Source organism: Culex pipiens, chromosome 3, assembly GCF_016801865.2.
Source record: "Culex pipiens pallens isolate TS chromosome 3, TS_CPP_V2, whole genome shotgun sequence".
In the NCBI taxonomy this organism is placed as follows: Eukaryota; Metazoa; Arthropoda; class Insecta; order Diptera; family Culicidae; genus Culex; species Culex pipiens.
In genome coordinates, this window is record NC_068939.1 from 98,565,444 (window position 1) to 98,587,096 (window position 21,653).

The 21,653-nt window shown below is 35.2% G+C and overlaps 2 protein-coding genes across 2 annotated transcripts in view; one reads left to right on the top strand and one right to left on the bottom strand.

Annotated features, from left to right (window-relative positions):
- The window catches only part of LOC120421389 (zinc finger and BTB domain-containing protein 14-like), an 88,898-nt gene that overhangs the window by 4,372 nt on the left and 62,873 nt on the right, over positions 1-21,653 (bottom strand). The gene's annotated exons all lie outside the window — the stretch shown is intronic.
- The window catches only part of LOC120421391 (glutamate decarboxylase), a 51,208-nt gene continuing 42,217 nt past the window's right edge, over positions 12,663-21,653 (top strand). The window contains exon 1 of the mRNA XM_039584591.2: positions 12,663-13,137. Within this exon, the coding sequence (XP_039440525.1) occupies positions 13,074-13,137 (64 nt within the window). The 5' untranslated portion in view covers positions 12,663-13,073. The remainder of the gene's footprint in view (positions 13,138-21,653) is intronic.

Below are 21,653 nucleotides of genomic sequence, written 5' to 3' on the forward strand. Positions count from 1 at the left end.
GCTGAAATCGCACCTTTATAATCAGGCTCCAGGTATTGGGCCCTAATTGAGTTGCCATCTGGACCATGGTGAGTGTCATGTTTTGATTTTGCCTGTAGGGACGCAAACAACTTATTTTTTTTTAAAAAAGGTTGAAAAGAAAAATGTTGCATAAGTATTTTTTGTTTGTACTTCTATTTCCTATTGATTAATACATTTATGAACATTATTTCACATTTCTGCATTCCTCACCTGAGAAAAGGCTACAAAATCACTCGTAAAGAAACTTCTTAATTTGATCTCCTAGATCCACCAGGGGGTTTTTGAGAGAAAAAATTTAAAAAAAATATAGAAGGGTATTTGAAAGAGTCGAAAAAGTCGAAATGATTAAGGATCTAACAACCCTATCAAAAGTTATAATCACTTAAGTGTCACCTGATTTCATCACTAACTCACTCCAACAGACGCTGCTGGTGGTGTTGGTGACCACCCTTTGTTCTTTATTTGTCTTCGCCTCTCGCTCGGGTTTCTTCTAGAGAGCCTATATGGAGAGGCGAAATGTCACTCTCAGGGTTCCAATCGAGCAACAAGATCATGCAAGAACAAGGTTGGAATCAATTTAAAATAATTTTGTCAAAAAACGACACTTATAACAATTAAAAGTATTGTAAAACTGTTGTTGATAATATCTTGTAGTTTTTATTATGTTTGTGCTTGTTCAGTACAAGCAAAGTGCCAACACCAAAGAAAAACTACAAGTTTTTCAACCTTAAATTTATATGACTTTGGGTGTTTGAAATTACTCCCAGAACATTTCATTTCCCTATGTAGGTCCCTAGTTTCTTCAACCTTCGATTGGAATGGGTCGTCAAAAGTCAAACGTCAAAAGGCTTGGCGTGTTTGTTGTTTTTTTGGCCCTTTCCTAGTTATTTACATGTTTCAGGATTATTTTTCAAGTGAGTTACTAACTAATGGGCAAAAGAACATGTTGCCGGTAGTTGGAAGCAATTTTATATCTTAAGCGCTTTGAAATCGTTAGCGCAAGTGAAAAGATATTGATGGCGACTTTCATTAAGCAGTTAACCTCTCATCTTGCGTGTGGATGTGTGTGCCAACAAAATGATGAGAAATGGTCTCGCAAAATAGAAATTAAGATCAAAAGCGCATTGAATTTGATCTTTTTGACCAGTAAGTGGCATACATTTGCATGCTTACTCGAGCCTAAATAGTATTTTTGGAGCTTAAATCGAACATCAAACTCTCCATATGACAAAGATAGGTGTTTGATTAGAAAGGGTATATTTCCCTTGTTTTGAAGCCGGAACTCAGATATTTAAAAAAATGAAACTTCCAACGCGTTCAAAAGATTGAAGATCGAAGTTGATTTTAGAGAAAATTTGTAGGTCGGACATTTTTATTTATCAAAAAAACAATATTATTGTGAGAAGCCACCTTTCACCTTAAAATAAGGTGTATTAAGTAACTTTTTTTCAATTTGATTTTTCTAAATGAGAATGCGAACGTATGATAACTGATAAAAAAAGTCGCGTAAATAAAAGTGTAAATACCTACTAGAAAGTAACAAAAATGAACATTTAGGGGCTTGTTAACCTGGCTAGCTCCTGTGGCCGTAGTCCAATCAAGCTCAGTGCGCCCACCGTGCTATGGCAACACTGTCCATAGCGAGACGCCGCACCAACACACTAAACGTTGTGCGAATGGCACACCTTGCGCGGTGACAGCTTTGTCTAAAGCAAGCAACTGAAAAGCAAACCACGTTATTTCATCGCTCTTACTTAAAATTAGTTTTATTCTTAAATAAACGTTTCTAATGTTAGTCTAAACTTGCGTACGTTACTAGCGAGAGACATAACACACCGGAACAAGCCTTTGAATGCCCACCAAAAAGTCATTATGTTACATTCAAATACACGCAGACAAATCATTCTTCAGACATACACAAACCCTAAAACTAGCACCACTGCTGCGTGAGATCTGTCATCTCGCCGTGTAGCATAATCGATGTAAACAAAATAACAATAAAACTCGTCGCGGAGTTTAGTTCGCTCACAACGTTTTCACTTAAACTAAGTCCGAAACACTAATTACGCGCGGGAGTGATTAGTGACATGCAAGGGTGGTGGAAAAGAGTAGTTGACGTGAAGGAACATGCAAAAATAAGGAGGAAAGAAACAAGGAAGTTCACGTAGCAAGAAGTTTCAGGAAAGTGAAGTCTGGGGATAGTGCTACGTCCACGCATTTGGTCCTTCGAACAAAATACAGCAGTTTTGTTTTATCACCGTCATGGCGATGAACTTTAGATACTTGAATAACACGTCCTGGGATGGGAAAGGGTGTTTCATCTTAAGGCGCTTTATTGCAACCCCGTATCGAACCCGTAGATGAAGTTCTTCGTGAAAACAAAACTGTTATTTTTCTTTTTTTTTTTTGTTTTGAAAAATTAGGAAACAAAACATTTTTTTATTTATAGATTGCTAGGTTCGTTAATGTAGACAAAGAAAAGGTTAGATAGTGAAAAATATGCCACATATGATTAAAAATTAAAAAAAAAATCTCTGAGATTTCGGTCATTCAATTTTAACTCTGGCTCGAGATCGAGCCTGAATCGAGTCGAAGCTCGAGCCAAAATTCTCAGTGGGAAGGAGCCATTTTGCATCATTAGTTTGTCCATACACGCAGAAAAATATTTTGTACGATCAGCCTCTACGAGGTTTGAGCATGAGCATGAGCATGAGCATGGTTGACTGCCAATGCCCGAGCAGGGGTAAATAACACGGGAATACCAAATTTTGGTATTACTTGGGCAAATAACAGCGACCAAAATGTGCCCTTGGTTGCCCAGTAATAGATGGTAAAATACCATAAAATCATACCAAAAGCTTGTATGTGGAAGGGCACAACAATACCATACCATGTTATTCCAAAGGTAAAATAATACCACAAAATAAAATCATTTCAATACCAAGTTGAGGTCTTCTGGATTTTTGAACATTGCTTGAATACCAAAACTTGGTATTGTCATGGTTTTAATTTTAGGTATTCCCGCGCCCTTGGAAAATCATATTTTGGTATTCCTGTGGTCTTCCACAAACATGATATTGGTTTGATTTCATGGTATTTTACCATCTATTACTGGGCAACCAAGAGCACATTTTGGTCGCTGGTATTTGCACAAGTAATACAAAAATTTGCTATTTTCATACCATTTTTAGTGCAGCAGTTGCAGTTAGTGAAAAAAACGTAAATGATCCTTATGCAACAACCAAATCTACTCACCTGATGATTCCATGTTGTTTTTAGTGATATTCTTCACCACACCGAATGCATTTGTCATTGATGAACGGCTGTACTTGAAGTTCTTGAAGCTTCTGAAAAATAACAAGATTGAAAAATAAGTATTATTAAAATGAAACTGGATTGAAATTCACCAAAATTCAATAATCTGTTGATTGACTCGTTTTTCAAAGTATTTGGTTATCCCAACTTAGAAAAATTTCAACGTTTTTGAAAAAAATATTAGTGGGTATATCACAAAAAAAATTTAAATCAGCTTTAACATTTTTGGGTTTCAAGTCATTTTAGCGCAAAATTAATTATCTCGTCAAAAATTAAAAAAAAATCCATAGTTTCAGAGAAAATTGATGAAACCTTTCAATACCAAAATAATACCAAAATGTGGCATCCTGACTTAGAAAATTTTCCACAATTTCAAGTCATTTCTGTAGGGGGTATATCAAAAATGTTTAAAATCAAGTTTGAAATTTTCGGTTTTCAATGAAAGCATTCGCTTTGAGACATCATTTAAGCGCAAAATTAATTATGTTGTCAAAATTGGTCAAAATTTTCCCATAGTTTCAGAGGAATTTGATAAAACACTTTAATACTAAAATAATACCAAAATGTGCCATCCTGACTTAGAAAATTTTCCACAATTTCAAGTCATTTCTGTAGGGGGTATATCAAAAATGTTTAAAATCAAGTTTGAAATTTCCGGTTTTCAATGAAAGCATTCGCTTTGAGACATCATTTTAGCGCAAAATTAATTATTTTGTCAAAATTGGTCAAAATTTTCCCATAGTTTCAGAGGAATTTGGTAAAACACTTTAATACCAAAATAATACCAAAATGTGGTGTTCGACCATTGACAAATTCTGCAATTTTGCAATATCAAAACAATACCTTAAATTGGTATGATACCACATTTTGCTCTTGCATAATCCTTAAGACAAATTTTTAAGGGTCCAGGAATACCAAAATTTGGTATTGATACCAGAGAAAGGTATTATTACGCATTTCCCTTGTTATTTACCCATGCTCGGGTGAGCTGCTACTCCGTTATTGACAGATCAGCTGAAGTTAAACAATGAATCAAAAATGATCAGTGGGAGCCAACCATCCGTTCACTGTTTAACCCCTGAAGACCCCGACTTTATTAGTCAATACCGGCGCCCTCCCAAGAAGCCTGCAGTTCAACAAAAGGGAGGAATGTTAGTCCTATAGTTGAAGTTGCAGACTCATCAAGCACATAGTTTTTCGCTATATACTTGTTGATACCGCTTGAGACCGTTGAATCCACAGCATCTCCTTCAAGCATCACGTGATTATTATTTTTTTGGGTTAGTAGGATAAGGTATTTGCTTTTCGATGCCTCCCGAGCTACGATGCTATGGGGAGGACTTTCATAACAAACCCGTCGGCGAGCCTTCCGAGCAACGATGCTATGGGAAGGTCTTTCTAATTAGCACACCAAAACACTCGCGCACAGGTATTTAAATACTGAATAAATGTAATTTTTCATCACGATTACCCAGACGACATTGATGATATAGGAAGGACTTTTTAACAGTCATTTACAGTAATACTTAAACTTATTTTAATGCAACAATTCACACGACGTCGTGCCTCCCGATCAACGATGATGTAGGAAGGACTTGAGCAAGTCAATCAGGATGAAACACGAAATAAAATTCTTTTCTTTTCACACACAATGCCACATAATTGACCGCGCGTCACCACCCAACAAATTGAACTCTACGATCAGCCTCTACGAGGTTTGATTCAAAAAAAATTTTGTTGAATATAATCAACGCCGATGTTGCGTTGGAACAAACCTTGATTTTCTCAATTCCACAAAAATCTTTCGTTGTTTTGAAAAAGTTGCTTTGACGTTTAGCGTTGATTCAACAAAAATTTTGATATTCAAATTAACAAAACGTTTTGTTGATTCAAATATGCCTTATTTTTCTGCGTGTATGGGTAATCCCTACAAACTCTCACGAAATCTGGAAAAGTGGCCCCATCCCTCTTCGATTTGCGTGAAACTTTGTCGTAAGGGGTAACTTTTGTCTCGTGCCGGAGGGACGGTAAGACCCCCTCCTATTTTTGAACATGGGAAAAAAGACGTGTTTTCAATAATTTGCAGCCTGAAACGGTGATAAGATAGAAATTTGGTGTCAAAGGGACTTTTATGTAAAATTGTACGCACCTTATTTGATGGCGTACTCAGAATTCCGAAAAAACGTATTTTTCATTGCAAAAAACACTATAAAATTTTTAAAAACTGTCTTTTTCCGTTACTCGACTGTATTTTTTTTTTTTTTTTGAACATGTCAGTTTAAGGGAAATTCAATGTACTTTTCGAATTAACATTGACCCAGAAGGACATTTTTTCATTTCGAACAAAAATTTTCATTTTCAAATTTCGTGTTTTTTGTAAGGCCGTTGCAAATATTTTTCAAAGTTTATGTCGCCCCTCCCCCCTTCAAAGCTGGCCTGAAAAATTGAGGGGCAAAAAAATTTTTTTTTCGATAGACTTCAAAATTTTAATGAAAATTAAAGTTTAACCAACTGAAAACCAGTTAAAATGCATTTTCCCGCGTTTATAATCAAATTTAGCATGTTTGAACTCCTTTGAAAACATTTTAAATTTTCATGAAATACTAATGTACAGTCCCACAATTTTTTTTTTTGGGAAAAAAAATTCCGTTAATATCTTGATATTTTTAAAAATAATGATTGGAAAGCAACTGTACGCCTGTAAAAAGCATTTTAAAACACTTTTTTCATCCAAATGTTGAAACCTAGGCTTGTAATTGAAATTACAAATTACATTTCAATTTTTATATTTTTTTTATTTTTTTTTGTGATAACAAAACTTTTGCGGTCCGATTTTTTTCGCAATAGAAAATAATCTTAGGCAAACCCAGACAAGGTTATTTCAATGGAGTGTTCTAAATATAACCTGAATTTCAAACCAAATTGCAATTTGTTCACCGCACATTAATTTATTCCAGAAAATTTATCACCTCAATTTCCTCCATCGAGGCTATATCACAATAATGGTTTAGAAATTATTTCTATGGAAAAGCCCATCATTGCGCAACATTATCATTTTATTTTGTGCCAAAGGCAGAAGGAAAGGCTATCGGAACGTGCTGTGCCGTTTAAGGAACTGCGTCTTTAGGCTTCCAAGGCATGACCTAAAAATCACCTCTACGGACGGAGAGGAGGTCACTCCTCGCACGTGACAGAGCTTTCGACTTCCGTTTTTTGGGGCCGAATGTTGGGTTTGGTCTCGTGGTTCTGCGAAATGGTTCTATCGATTTTCCCGCCAACCCCACAGGAATCCACCCAAAGGCCTCCCGTCATTCTGTCCTCAGTATACCCCAGCGAAATTGCAATGAAGCTTTTCGTTGGGTGCTGAACGAGACCTGCTTGAAATGGGGGTGTACGGGGGGAGGGATTATATATCCCCACTTCAACTTGCTCTCACTTATGTACTACTGTGGAGCGTCTCTATTGAGGGTAATGCATTGACAAACAGAACGATTTTTTTAAATCCAGGGTTTTACCAGGAGACTTGAAACCATTTGCGTCACTACGATTTTCCTCTCGAGTTGTGTTGATTTTCATTGGTTCTTTGGGATGAAACGCAATATCCCACGCTCAGCGGGAATATTGTTACTGTTTTTGGTGGGCTCTAATTTGCAGCTACTCCAGCGATAGAGGTCAACGCGTTTATGATGGCTTTGGGACTCCTTCCTCCCTCTCTCCCTGACAATGAATGATGATGGTGTTGGAATAAATTTGTATTTGAAAAGTTTCGTTGCGCTCTGCCACGCGGGTAATTTCTGTTTGATACGTAATCAGTGCTGCTATCGTGGTTTTTATTAGTTGGAGTGCTAGAGACAGTAGCTTGTAACGATAAATAATGTTTTCAAGTTTTTTGTACCGGCATTTTGAAATAACTTGGCTCTTTAATTGGTAGCAGGCCATTTTCGATAAATTGTTATGTTTAAGACCAACTCCGTTTGCAGCGATCTTAGAGTAGGCAAATTTGAGATGTTGATTGCTTGTTTTATGACCAAATTAACATTCATAGCATATTACTAGGATACTTTGAAGCCAACGAAAAACAACCGTGCTTCGACTATCAGAAGTGTATTTTAGGCGATGACTTTGGATAATCGAGACTGGACTGGACGTTTGATGAATTATGTCTTGCTTATTGCAAAAAAAAAGCAATCCACTTTAACGACCCCCGGGCTTGCCCCCGATTCTTTTGTGGTCTCTGTTGCAAGATTCTGCGTCCGAAGGTTATGTGTGGTGAACAGCGATGGAATAATCCTCATCAAAAGAAAATCTTTGGATATTTATCAAGAGAAAAAATCGGCGGAACATTTTGAAAACAACACACTGTATTAAAATTTATGTAAAATATTATTCGATTGCAAATTTCAAAATCGTAACGGTACCATCTATAAACCACGTGGACACTTTTTTGGAGATCTCAAACCAAAATTTAAAATGTTCGAAATCGGCTGATTTCTCATAGAAATCTAATTAAGTTCGACGCTGTCGTGCTAGCTTGTCGCACGTTTGATTTAATATGGTTGCCGAAGTCCCGAGTTATAGTTACACATGTTTACGGTAGTCGGGCATGTACGTGTGTCAAACGCTTTTTCTATTGATGATCTCAGGATTGAAATAGAATGTTGGGGATCTGTGATGGTGAAAAGGTGAGGCATTGTGAGCTGCACAAAATGGCGTTCATATCTCAATAGAACTATCTAAGCCTCATCTCACGCACACTAGCTAACCATTTGTTTTTGCTGGCGGGTACAAATTTTAACCTAAAAACCCTTCGTGTACAAACACGCAATACATGCGCACGTAGATAACTCTATTTGACACAAGACTCCAAAAAAGTTGGAACGGTAACTTCAACTCGCTGGTTCTCGGGCATAACTCAACTAATCAAGATGATTCTTCTTTCTAGTGATTTGTTTGGATTTCTAGATGATTCTAAAACTTTGAAGAACCTAATTTGATCAAAAAAGTAATTTTTGCGATCAAAAACATCGTTCCAACTTTTTTTTTGCGTGTAAAAAAATTCGCCAAAAATTCCGCGGAGGCAGTCGTTTTTAAAAAGGTGGAACGATGTTTTCAGTCGCAAAAATTACAGTTTTGATCAAATTGAGTTCTGCAAAGTTTTAGGATCATCTAGACATCCTAACAAATCACTGGAAACAAGAATCGTCCAGATTGGTTGTGTTATGCTTGGAACTTGCTCGGAACCAGCGAGTTGAAGTTACCGTTCCAACTGTTTTGGGAGGCTTGTGCGTCCGTGTAAGTTGGACATGCGACATATTTTTCAACTATTTTTTTTTTGTTGTATGAACCGAAATATTTTTGCATGGAGCAAATTATTAGTGGTTTATAACAAAACATTTTTTAATTAGACAAAATTTATGTAAGTGTTGGTATATATTTTCTTTAATTATCTAACGATATAGGCTGGGCCGAATTTCTAGCTATATTTTAACTAATGTCTTACTTGAATAAAGAAAAAAAAATACTCGCACATGTAGTCAATAATTAGCTGTTGTTAACAATATTTTTATTGAATTTGCAGTAAATTTTGAAATAATGCCTCACAAATTAATGCTGAATGTTTTTATTTTCGCATTTATTCTGCCTAAAATATTTAACGTTTTGTACTAATTTGTTTTCTTTTTTCGCATTAAGTTGTTAAATTCTGTTAAAAAGCATCAAAACAAAACTTTTTTTTTACTGCTGTTATAAAACATGTAAAGTTTGACTATTTTTTTTATTACGGGAAGAGTAGTCATTAGCGTGGGTACGTTTTTCAAAAAGTTCTCGGATCAAGTTTTAGTATGGTTTCCCTTGTAGGGCATGCCCATAGGGACTATCATGCCAAATATCAGCTCATTTGGTTGTAAACTGGCTGCGCGCATCAGGGTTAAAGTTTACATGGGAATTACTATGGGAAATTGGAACTTTTTGTTCAAACGCTCCTACAGGTCTGGGAAAATCACGCGCCAACTTCTGGTATGGTCAGGCCTATGGGGAATGGTCTGGAGGACACTTTTCCCGAAGAGAGCATGTGGATTCGTTGTCCCTAGACCTGGCGCATCGGCAAACAATCCGATGTCTCCGGAATCAACGGTTTTCCCTCAAAAAGCATCAAATTTTCCTTAGCATGCTATGAAAGCTTGATGAACACCGCGACGCCATACGTCAGGCAGCTACCACGTGGGTGAGAAACGGCTGGAATATTTAATTGCAAACCTTCTTTTAACTAGAAAATGATCATTTCAAGTAATTCCGATATTATTTAGTCGAATTCAAAATCTTTGCACAGCAAATTTGTATTTTTTTTGCAAATATTTCAACCACGTGGTAGCTGCCTGACGTATGGCGTCGCGGTGTTCATCAAGCTTTCATAGCATGCTAAGGAAAATTTGATGCTTTTTGAGGCAAAACCGTTGATTCCGGAGACATCGGATTGTTTGCCGATGCGCCAGGTCTAGGGGCAACGAATCCATATGCTCTCTTCGGGAAAAGTGTCCTCCAGACCATTCCCCATAGGCCTGACCATACCAGAAGTTGGCGCGTGATTTTCCCAGACCTGTAGGAGCGTTTGAACAAAAAGTTCCAATTTCCCATAGTAATTCCCATGTAAACTTTAACCCTGATGCGCGCAGCCAGTTTACAACCAAATGAGCTGATATTTGGCATGAGAGTCCCTATGGGCATGCCCTACAAGGGAAACCATACTAAAACTTGATCCGAGAACTTTTTGAAAAACGTACCCACTCTACTAGTCATCAATGAGACACGGGGAACAATGATAAAATGGCTCTCAAAAGTCGTGGTTTCAACCAATCAGGCTCATATTTGAGGGAAAGGTGTGTCTATTGGATACACGTCTGTAATGAAAGTGGCTTTGGTTATGGACGCTCCCTTGAAAAGTTATTCATAAATGTTTGATTCTGGGGTGTAAAAGTAAATTATGAACAAAAAATACTTTTTCGCTCGTAGGCTGCCATTTACACCAAAACTAATATTTCTTCAAATTTCTTTCGACGTTCCATAGGGATTGAGTTGGGCTACAATGTCCTTTCATTAGGTTTGGCCAAAATTTAGAATATACCCAGAATCCAGGGCTGTCTCATTGTTCCCCACTCATTTCAGCCCATGGGTAACAATGAGACACTTCGATTTTTCTTCATAAAACTTTTCAAAATTTATGGAAATCTTTCAAAACATGCAGTGATTTTTGGCATATTTATAGAGTTTTAACTTCATTTAACAAAAAATATAAAGTTATTTGGTATAAATATAGGGATTTTACAAAATTTAAATACTTTTTAGTATAACTTTTGTTAATTAAAGTTTCATGTTGGCAAAATTGCTTTAAAATGTTCAAGGCAAGTCACCTGCAATGGAACAATACAAAAACATGATGTTTTACTAGAAAAGTATTGATTTTCGTAGAGTGTCTCATTGTTCCTGCCAAGTGCGTCTACAATGAGACAGTTGAATAACTGTGGCTATAGAGTTCGGATCGATCTCATATTTTGGTCAATATTAGAACACATTAAAAGAAAGAAAATGCTACAAAAAGCTCATTAAAACATGCTGATGAAAAAAATAGAAAAATTTCAGCACCAAAAGGAATCAGCATGGGCCGGTTGTTGCCTTCTTGAAGCCACTGAAGGAATTTTTGATCTAAATCAATTGTGCTTCAAAATTTATATAATATAGTGGCACAGTCATTGACGTCCTAGTTGGCAATCATTGATTAATGACGATTTCCGTAACTTCACAAGGAATGGGATAATCGTTACCAAAAGGAATCAGCATGTGTAGGGCACTATTCTAAACAACTTGTTGAAGGAATTTTGTTAAAATATTGAAAGCGACGCAAAATTTATATCTTTGAATAAAAATTCATGACAATGATGGAAGTCTTCACGTTAATTATATTCATCCAAAAACATTTTTGATTTTCCTAAAACCAAAGCTATCAGTCGAGCACGTTCATTCGAGTCCGGGAAATCTGTTAGCTTTTTGCCTTTAGCATTTTCAACAAACAGGTTATCAAATTAATAATGAATTTTGGTTAATTTAACTGAAAATTGGCAGTGACAAGTGCGTTTTTGTTAAAATTTAAGAAAGTAAAATCAACAATTTTAATTGTTAAAATTTCTGGGCACAGCATTTCCGTGTGTGTGTGTACCTAGTATAAGTGTAACGAGTTACGCAACTTAAGTAAATTCTTGAAAAATAACTGTAATAAATAAGAAACACAACGGAATTTGCCAAATTAGCATTTAAGGAAGATCATGTCGTTAAAACAGCAGGAGCTAACATATCCAACTTATGCTACCTTGAGTAAATACATCCCTATTTGGCTATGTGGCACATTTCGTTTGACGTCAGCAGAATCCGTAAACTTTTGTCTTATGTTTGGTGTAGGTCTACCTAACATGGCATTCTTGCATGTACCAAAACACAGAGTGGTATAAGTTTGCCCGTAATTTGCTGACGTCCAACATCTGCCAAAAAAGTATATTTAACACCCGTGCAGCATGTTTCAACTACAGGTACTATACATCAACTGCCTTAATTACCTAGCAGTGCGTTTTGGAAACGTTAGTAATTTTATTATAGCAAGATTTTTCGTTCTACATAACGTTGCCTGTGAAATATTGAAAAAAAAGATATTTTCTTAAATGTATTTATGTTTTCGATATCAAACTTCCAGCTAAAGTTTCCATAAACGCAATAAAAAAAACTTTCGCCAAGCTGCTTGTTCGCATCAATGAGTTTGAAGCCTTTTTTGGCCAGCAAACTGACACAATTCAAGTGTCCATTCACCGATGGTTTCCCTTCTCACCAAAACCTGCCTCCACGTAGTTGGCCAAACGGAATCCCCCACAAAAGTCCCCACAATCCACCCACACACCACAGCCAGGGAATGCGCACAGGATTGTACATAAAATATTCAGCAACCTTTTCCCCTAAATGTATACAACCGCACAAGCTCCGCCTCTGCATGATGGCGCCGGATTCCCGTCGTTCACCTTCTCTCTCTCCTCCCCAACCCCACCAAGGACATCCGGTCGTTGTGGGAGAGAAATTCTACAGTCCTTTTGCGTTGTGGGCCAAAACGATGACGTAATAGAAGTCGACGATGAGTATCATGTGGTCTCTCTACCTCGAACACATACTCTCAAAGCGCCCTCGTTCTGGGCTGGATGCTGGATGTTCTGCACGAAGCTTTTCACTCATTTTTTTTTCTTCTTCTTGGCAAATCGAGAGCAAGCAAAAGCTTTGCTGCTGGGAAATCCTCAGCTTTTTCGCATAGCTAGTGAGAACGTCGGACAGCACGGTTTGGAATCGGTCGAGCGGTCTTTGTTTGCACTATCCGTCCGGATACCCGTGGGTGTATGTGTGAACAGGAGGAAAAGTTCCATCAGTTGAAAATTTGAAAAAGTTTAGCAAATTTTGGAGATCTAATCTCAACAGAAGGAAGAAAAACGAAATAAAACATTTCAAAACTGCGGAAAATCTATCAAATTAGTTCAATTATTCGCATTGTGATAAGACTGCACCACTTTTAGCCAGATTAAATGTGTTAAAGTTGTTACGTAACCGTTACCGTTGACAAGTTTCGCCCAGATTGTAACGCAGTAATCTTTCTGTAAGAAGGAATAATTCAACCTAAAAGTACATCGCATAGAACAAACTAATCAAACGCAATCATGACGTCGATAAACGTAGACAAATACAAACTGTCCGACAAAACGGCCAAACTCACAGCGAAAGGTAAGTGTGAACGGTTACATAATCACTCGCTTGCGTAATCAAGATGGCGGCCCGTGACGGGGAGCAAGATGAAAATTACTCGAAAAGCTTTTTTTAACGGGTTGGGAATATACACAATGTGCAGCGTAAAATCTTACTTGTATATTTGTAATTATTTTTGCAGCAATTTTTTTTTTCATAATATTTGTGGTAATAATTGAATTCAACATATTTTCATCGTAATTTCTGGATCCACGATCAATTATTCGCAAAATTTCGATCGTAATTTCTCGATGAAATGCTATCAAATGACACGACACGAAAGTTAACGACGCAATTATAAATGTTCTACATGCCTTCCGAATCAAAATTAAGTGTGGATATTTTTTTTTAATTTGGGTTTTTTTAATTGACACTTTTCTCCAACCCGAGCAAGGGTAAATACCAAATTTTAGTATTTGAAAAATAATGTGCCCTTGGTTGCCCAGTAATAGATGGTAAAATAACATGAAATCATACCAAAATCATGTTTGTGGAAGATCACAACAATACCAGAACATGCTATTCTAAGGGTAAAATAATACCATAAAATAAACATATTTCAATGCCATCTAGATTTTTGAACATTGCTTGAATACCAAAACTACGTATTGCCTAGTTTTATTCCTTGGTATTCCCACGCCCTTGGAACATCAGATTTTGGTATTCTTGTGGTCTTCCACATACATGATTTTAGTATGATTTCATGGTATTTTACCATCTATTACTGGGCAACCAAGGGCACATTTTGATCGCTGGTATTTCCACAAGTAATTTCATTTCATTTTCATGCCATTTTTTAGTGCAGCAGTTGCAGTTATTTAAAAAACGCAAATGATATCACAATTTTCCACATGCGATAGCAAAATCTACTTACCTGATGATCCCATGATGTTCTTGGTGATATTCTTCGACACAACGAATACATTTGTCATTGATGAACGGCTTATCCTTGAAATTCTTAAGGCATCTGAAAAATAACCAAATTGAAAAATAAATGTTATTAAAATGAAACTTGGTTCATGTTCCAAAAAAAATCAATAAAACTTTTTATTGACTCATCCATAAAAATATTTGGTATCCCGACTTAGAGAAATTTCAGCGATTTTACAAATTTTCTTAGTGGGTATATCAAAAATTTAACGAATCAACTTTGACATTTTTGGTTTTCAAGTCATTTAGCTCAAATTTAATTACCTTGTCAAAATTGATCAAAATTTACCCACCGTTTCAAAGAAATTGATAAAATACTGAAATACCAAAATAATATCAAAATGCGGTATCCTGACTTCTTCCTGAAAATCTTCCACAATTTTAAGTCATTTCCTTAGGGGATATTTAAAAAAATAAAATTAAGTTTGAAATTTTCGGTTTTCTATGAAAGCATTCGCTTTGAGACATCATTTTAGCGCAAAATTAATTATTTTGTCAAATTTGGTCATAATTTTTCCATAGTTTCAGAGGAATTTGATAAAATACTGTAATACCAAAAGAATACCAAAGTGTGGTGTTCGACCATTGACAAATTCTGCTATTTTGCAATATCAAAACGGTACCTTAAATTGGCATGATTCCAAATTTGGCCCTTGCATTTTTTTAAATCAGGCCTGCCCAACGTCCGGTCCGCGGTACAATTTTCAAAAACGTACCATGGAATTTGAACACTTTGTTCGTGGTTCCCAATTTCATGTTCACAATTTTGAGAACTCTTTTTTCTCCGTGTAAATGTTATTTCTTTAATTTTTTTTAAAGCATAAAAATCAAATTTTTCATACTGAAAATAGATCGCTGGAAATATTTTTAAAATATTGAAAAATGTATCAAAAACTTCAACATTACAACGATCATTGAAATTTTAATGTTTTTTTTTATATAAAAAAATCAAGGTATTTAATTGCAATCGTCAAAAACAATATCTTTACAAAAACAAGCACATTTTTTTTGTAATCTTTATTTTTCATTTTTAAAATCAAGATATATGAATCATATTTGCAACACTATTTCTTTTATGTATTTGCTTTAAAAGAACCGAATCATTAGAAAATTGAAAAAAAGCGTTTACTTTTTCAGCTTTTATCAAATATTAATTCCGGCCCGCCACTGCTTCAGAAAAATCAGATCTGGCCCGCAGGCTCAAAAGGTTGGGCACCCCTGTTTTAAATGGTTTAGAAATACCAAAACTTGGTTTTAATACCAGAGAAAGGTATTATTACGAATTTCCCTTGTTTTTACCCATATTCATATGATTTAAGAACGAAGTTCAAATTCCACATGCATACCAAAATTTGTTATTGAAAGAGTTATTTTATCACATTAAAATTCATTTTTTTTGGGTTTATCCTAATATTGACGTGAACTTTATCGTCTCGAAAAATAGTTATTTTTTAACATTTTAAACTGTTTCGGCATAATTTTAGAAATGCTAACCATATTTGTGACTTAGAATATTTCTGAATCAAGCTTGTTTATTTTTATTTTTATTTATAATACCGTTAGAATACCAATGTATGGTATTCCCAAAATTGACAAGAACATTAAATGACCTTTTAAGGCCATAATTTCAAGCAGATTTGCGTTTTCATTTTGATAGTAAATTCCCTAAAGTCAAAATTTTATATTTTTCAAAAAACGACATCATCATTTGGTAAGATACAACAGATTGGTTTTAATTTACACTTGTGACATGTTTTCAACAGCTAACGAATACCAAAATTTGGTATTGATACCACGAAATGGTATTATTTTGCATTTCCCTTGTTATTCACCCATCATGCTCGGGTATGGCAAAAAAATAGTTTTTTTTTATGTTTTTGCCAAACCACCGCTCCCCCCTCCTCTCCCTTTTGTGACAAAAATTAAGCTGAGAAATGTGTTTATTTTACTCATGGCTGTTTTTATCTTAAAAGCTCAATTCAATTCATACAAGTTTAAATAAAAGATGACAAATACTGAGCTCTTGAACAAATGGTAAAGCTTTTTAGTGTTGGTTTTACACTAAACTACCCAATGTTTTCAAATATTTGAAGCAAGCTTTGAATATATTTTTGCTTTTTTTGTATTATTATGCAACATGATATAAATCAGGGTGACCAAAGTATGGCCAAAGATGTTTTTTGTGCCCGCGGACCCATTTTGAATGATCATGTAAAATGACCCGTGGAACACTAGTAAAGTGATTTATTACTTTTTCATAATTTGGAGTATTAAAAAAAATGGCGGTATTTTTTTAAATTGTTTGTCAAAACAAAAAATTACTGATTTATTAATATATTGATCCCATTTTACGAATCAAATATTTTGTACAAAAATCTTAATAATCAAAACAATTTTACACGTTTCAATGTAAGTTAAACCAGTAAATATTGTCAAAACATTCATCAAACATTTTTGGAAATGTTTATCAAACGTTGACTAGGTAGAAATCTGTAATAATTGCAAAAAAATATAATTAGTCCATTCAAGTCATAAGGCGTCATCCATAAAGTATGTCACGCTCTAGGGCGGGGGAGGGGGGGTCTGAGCAAGTGTGACTTTGCGTGTTATAAGTATAGGGAAAGCGTGACAAAGGGGGGGTGGTAAATTTTGGCTGATTTTAGCGTGACGTACTTTATGGATGAAGCCTAATGACAATTTTTATGAACTGACCATCAAACTTCCCTCGGGTTTGGATGACGAATCTGATTGACTATCATCTTATTCAGACAGACAAAATATTGAAATCGGAGGAATAAGGTTGTTGCGAATATTTTACAAAGCTTTTGTCAACAATACCTCCCCCCCCTCCTCATTTTTAAAATTTTGCTCAAATAATCAGGCGCATTTTTTTCAAAATACTTCAAAATATCAATGGAAATTAAAGTGCAATCAGCTAAAATTAATGGAGCACCGGATTCGAGTGGTAGAAATGACAGTTCTTCTATTAGAAATACATTGTTGAAAAATGCAAAAACTGCTCGAATGGAAGTGCTCCATTGAAAATGCAGTTAGTGTTTTTCGTTAAAATGTTTTTTACGTCGAATCTTAAATGTTTTGCATATAATGATTGCAAAACAACTTTATGGGTGTTTCAAACTTTTTTTCATTGAAAAGTTGAATTTCTAGCTCACAATGAAGTTTAACGGAATTGTTGTTAACTAAAATGTTACTAACGAAAATGTTATTAATGTTATGTGAAAATAACAGAAATTAAAAAAAAAAACTTCAACCGATAGATTATTTTTTTGAATTAAAACAAAGTAATTTCATTTTTTTAATAACCTATCTTGTAAATAATTATTTTTGCACAAATTCGATGTTCATCTCATTTGATCATGGTAAACAAAAACGTAAAAAATTCTCAATTTTGATTTGGAGGTAAGGAGTTAATATCGTTTTGATGAAATAACATCAATCTGTTAAAAGCTTACCTAATTGTAATAATTTAATACTAATTGAGTAAGATCTATTCCCAGTTGCTTCAAAAATTAATATTATCAGAAATAATTCTGATAGCATAATTTGATCATAAGTGCAGTGCTTCTGGGGACGCGCAGTCCTGTTTTTTTCGCGATAATTTTCGTCTCTTTTGTGTCGCTGTTCGAGTGCATGGGGTGATTGGATTTCTTCTTCTTCTTTTTTCATTTTTTTTAGTTCGCGCGTTCGTTGGCCGATGAATTTTATTTTTGTTCTCTTTATATAGTTTTCGATAGAAACGATCCGATTTTTGTTTATTTGAGACAAGCAAGTCGTATTGCTGGATTAAGTCCTTTCCATATCATCGAGGATCGGAAGGCACGTCGACGAATATGTTTTAAGGCTTATGATATAAAATAATTTTAATGAATGAAGCCACCGTTGATCGGAAGGCACGCCGATGGAGAATTTCTGGAGAATCGCGGTCGAATTAATACTATATTTAAATCCCTAGATAGGTATCTTTCTGCAGCCGGCTGCCTGAGATTTTTAAAATTTCAACCGATAAACAAATTGCTTATCGTCGCATCACCTACCACAGTGAATCCTGACCTCATACCCATCTTACTAACCCCTCAAAACTCGTGTGATAGTTTGTCGGAGACGCAACTGATTTAGCGGTCCCATCACTCAAGTATCGGCTAACATTCCCATCCACTTCCTCGTGTCTTACCTCTGGTCGTGGCCGGCATCGGTATGGATCAGCACGATAGGGAACTTTGAAAATTGCGAAGGGGTGATGATTGGTTCCTACTTTTCATCTGTGGTCCACGGAGCAATGTTTGGGGGTACTGGTCAATAACGAAGTAGCAGCTACGGGTAGACACCAATGCTATGCTATGCTAATATTTCTGATAGCATAATTTCTGATAATCTGATTAATTATATATAAACCAAACAATACATTAAATTAAACAAAATCATGTTGAGTTTGTTCATTTATTATTTTTCAGAGCATTTTCAAAAAATAGTTCCAAAAATTTTAGAAAATGTATACTTCCGCTTGAATTTCGGAAATTCCCGGGAAATTTGCAAATGGGAAATTTTTTCTTCGGGATATCCCGGGACGGGAAATTGGACGCTCTAAGAGAGACGATTGCTAATCACTTTATCGACATATCCAAATGGCATAGTCCAGCTAACAAGCTAAAGTTATGTCATTATAATAATATTGTTTTCAATTTTCTATTATTATAATATTAATGTTTTAAAAAATTTTACTTCTTAGAATAAAAACTTGTTATAAACAATATTATTTATTTTAAGATAAAATTAGATGATCTAGCCAAATTGATTTGAAGTTCAAATTGTTCGCAAAACATACTATATACTGATAATGTTCCAACCAAACCTAGAACATTCCAGAAACAGGTAAAAATAAACTCTCATCCAATCTCAGAGCTCCATCATTTCGGGTCACAGACAAAAACCACCAAAACGAACGCTCCAACGAGCGCGAATAAGAAATCTGAACACATCTTTGCAAGCCACAAAAGTTGTTGGGTTTTGTATCTATCTTGATGCTGCTGCTTATCATCTTCTGCCGCTGAAAGTTGAACAATACCTGACCTAAGAGCATCTGCCTGGCAAACAAAAACTGGGAGGGAGGGGGTCTGGAAAACAATTTCCGCTGGGACAATTTTCCTCGGACACAATGCGGAGAGAAATCAAAACCATTCCATCGCCATGCACGAGCGATTTCAATTCTGGGCTGCAGTTAACGATCCGTTAAAGTGAGGATAATCGAGTTATTTGTGACCAAATATTTGCACACAGCCAACGTCGCGTGTGTGTATGTCACTATCAATGGGTTGGGCACCAACCATAAACTACGTCAACCAAATCTCAAGGTAAAAAATAAAAAATGGAATTTCTCCCCCCAAGGCTACCCACGTGACTTTTGGATGTATCTCGCAAGAATTTTCTCTGCACATCTTTTTCGTTATTCCAAGAGCAAATTCTTTACAAAACTGGCAAAACATAAAACACACTCGCGTTGTACGCAATGATTGTACATTTTAGAATAAATTTAATAACGAACCACTAGTGCGTCCATCCCGGGAATTCCCGGGACAAAAATCCCGGGATTTTTCCTAAACCGGGAATTCCCAAATCCCGGGATTTTCTATAATTTGTCCCGGGAATTCCCGAAATTGAAAAAAATAAATCATAATTTGGTCTGGAAATTCAGATTTGGTTGTGAAAATAGTAGAACAATAAAATGAATTAAAATTTGTATTCAGCAAATCTCAGCATTAAATTGGCATTTCAGGAAAAACTATTATAATTTTAATTAACAGGTCCGCAAAATGCCTAGTGCTTTACATTTTTTTCGCTATTATTTAATTTTTTTGAAAGACTGGATATATTTACGAATATTTTCGATTTTAAATTGAAAAAAAAACAATCTCATATCAAATTATTTATAATCAAACACCGGCATCTAGGGCAAATACGTACAAATGTAACGAATAAATACTTAATAGCTGTAGCAAAAAATAATTGCATGACGTTTTGGATGACTTCGGTTAAAACAGGAACAGAACAAAACAATTTGTGCTTCCAAATGTATTGCTCTAAAATCTCCTGTACCTATTAAGACTGTTATTCTGATTTTCCCTCGGTTGGCGGTAGTAACTTGAAGATAATTTGTAAAATATGTTTTATATAAAACAATGAATTCAAAACTTATCTAAAATTTTACATTGACTGGTATCATTTTATTTATTGTCGTTTTTTTTGTATTTTAGACATATAAAATAAATATTTTAAGCTGTTTTAGTAATGTCATATAAAAATATATATAAAAGAAAAAATATATAAAAGAATTCCAGAGTTTTTTTTGAATAGATCCTATAAACATATGGAAGACAAAAGCTTATTGGACCTTTTCAAAAAAAAAAAAAAAACTCAGGAATTATGTAATTTTATTCGCAAATAAAAAAATGATTAATCATACTGGAATTAAAAATAGCAGTTGATATAAAATCCTAAACACCACAAAGACAAAAAAAAGTTCTTTTAGGCTATTTTAAAACTGTCGTCTTTGTTTAGATTGAAGTGAGGATTATAACCATTTGATATTGTTAAGCTTATTCAATGATTTTAAGCTTGAAAACATAACAAATATAATGAAACATAGATTTTATTACCGATTCAAAAATTTCCCGGGATCCCGGGAATTCCCGGGATTCCAAAAATATTTTTCCCGTTTCCCGGGAAATTCAAAACCCGGGAAAATTGGACGCCCTACGAACCACATTCTTCGCATACCTCTGCAGCAAATTCTTCACAGTTTTTCATGCAGGAATGATAAATGCAATGTTAAATTAAAAACAACCCTCTGGAAAACTTTCCCTGTGTAGCGTCGGCTACTTTCAGTAGAGTTACGCCAGTCCTGCAGATCCGTCAGCATCATCCATCCGCAAATAAGGGTAGTTTGGTAACATTTAAACACCACCACCACCCCAATTTGAGGGAAACCAGCCTGCCATCAGTAGCATGTTCAAAAAGGGGCTGTTTCGGAACTGTCGTCCATCCAGTTGTATGCTCTCTCGTGTTAAAACGTTTAGCTTGGAAGCAGATGAAATTACTCTTGCAGGAAACAGGATAAATTCTAGTGGTCGACACAGCGCTTGGGTGAGCAAATATTTCAATATCAGAAACACGACTGGGTTGGCTGTTTGCCTTCGGTACACAATCTGGTAACGATTGGTGACACTTGTTACAGACATTTTGGACTGTGCACTTTGCGCTAAGCATATAAAACACGATTCGTTCCGTTTTGAATTTGGTAGCACGTTTATAATCGCTGTCCAATAAGGGTATCGTTTAGTTGTAATACTAAAAATGTGTAATTAGACTGGAATAAAGTAAATGGAAAACATAAACTAGAACGTATCCAGCAAAACGAATAAATTGTTTTTATTTCAAATTAAGGCGAAAATTGAGGACAAAAATATATATATATATATATTTTAATTTCAAAATTTTAATGAAAATTGGCATTAATAATTAATATTTCACATGTTTGGGCTCATTTCAAA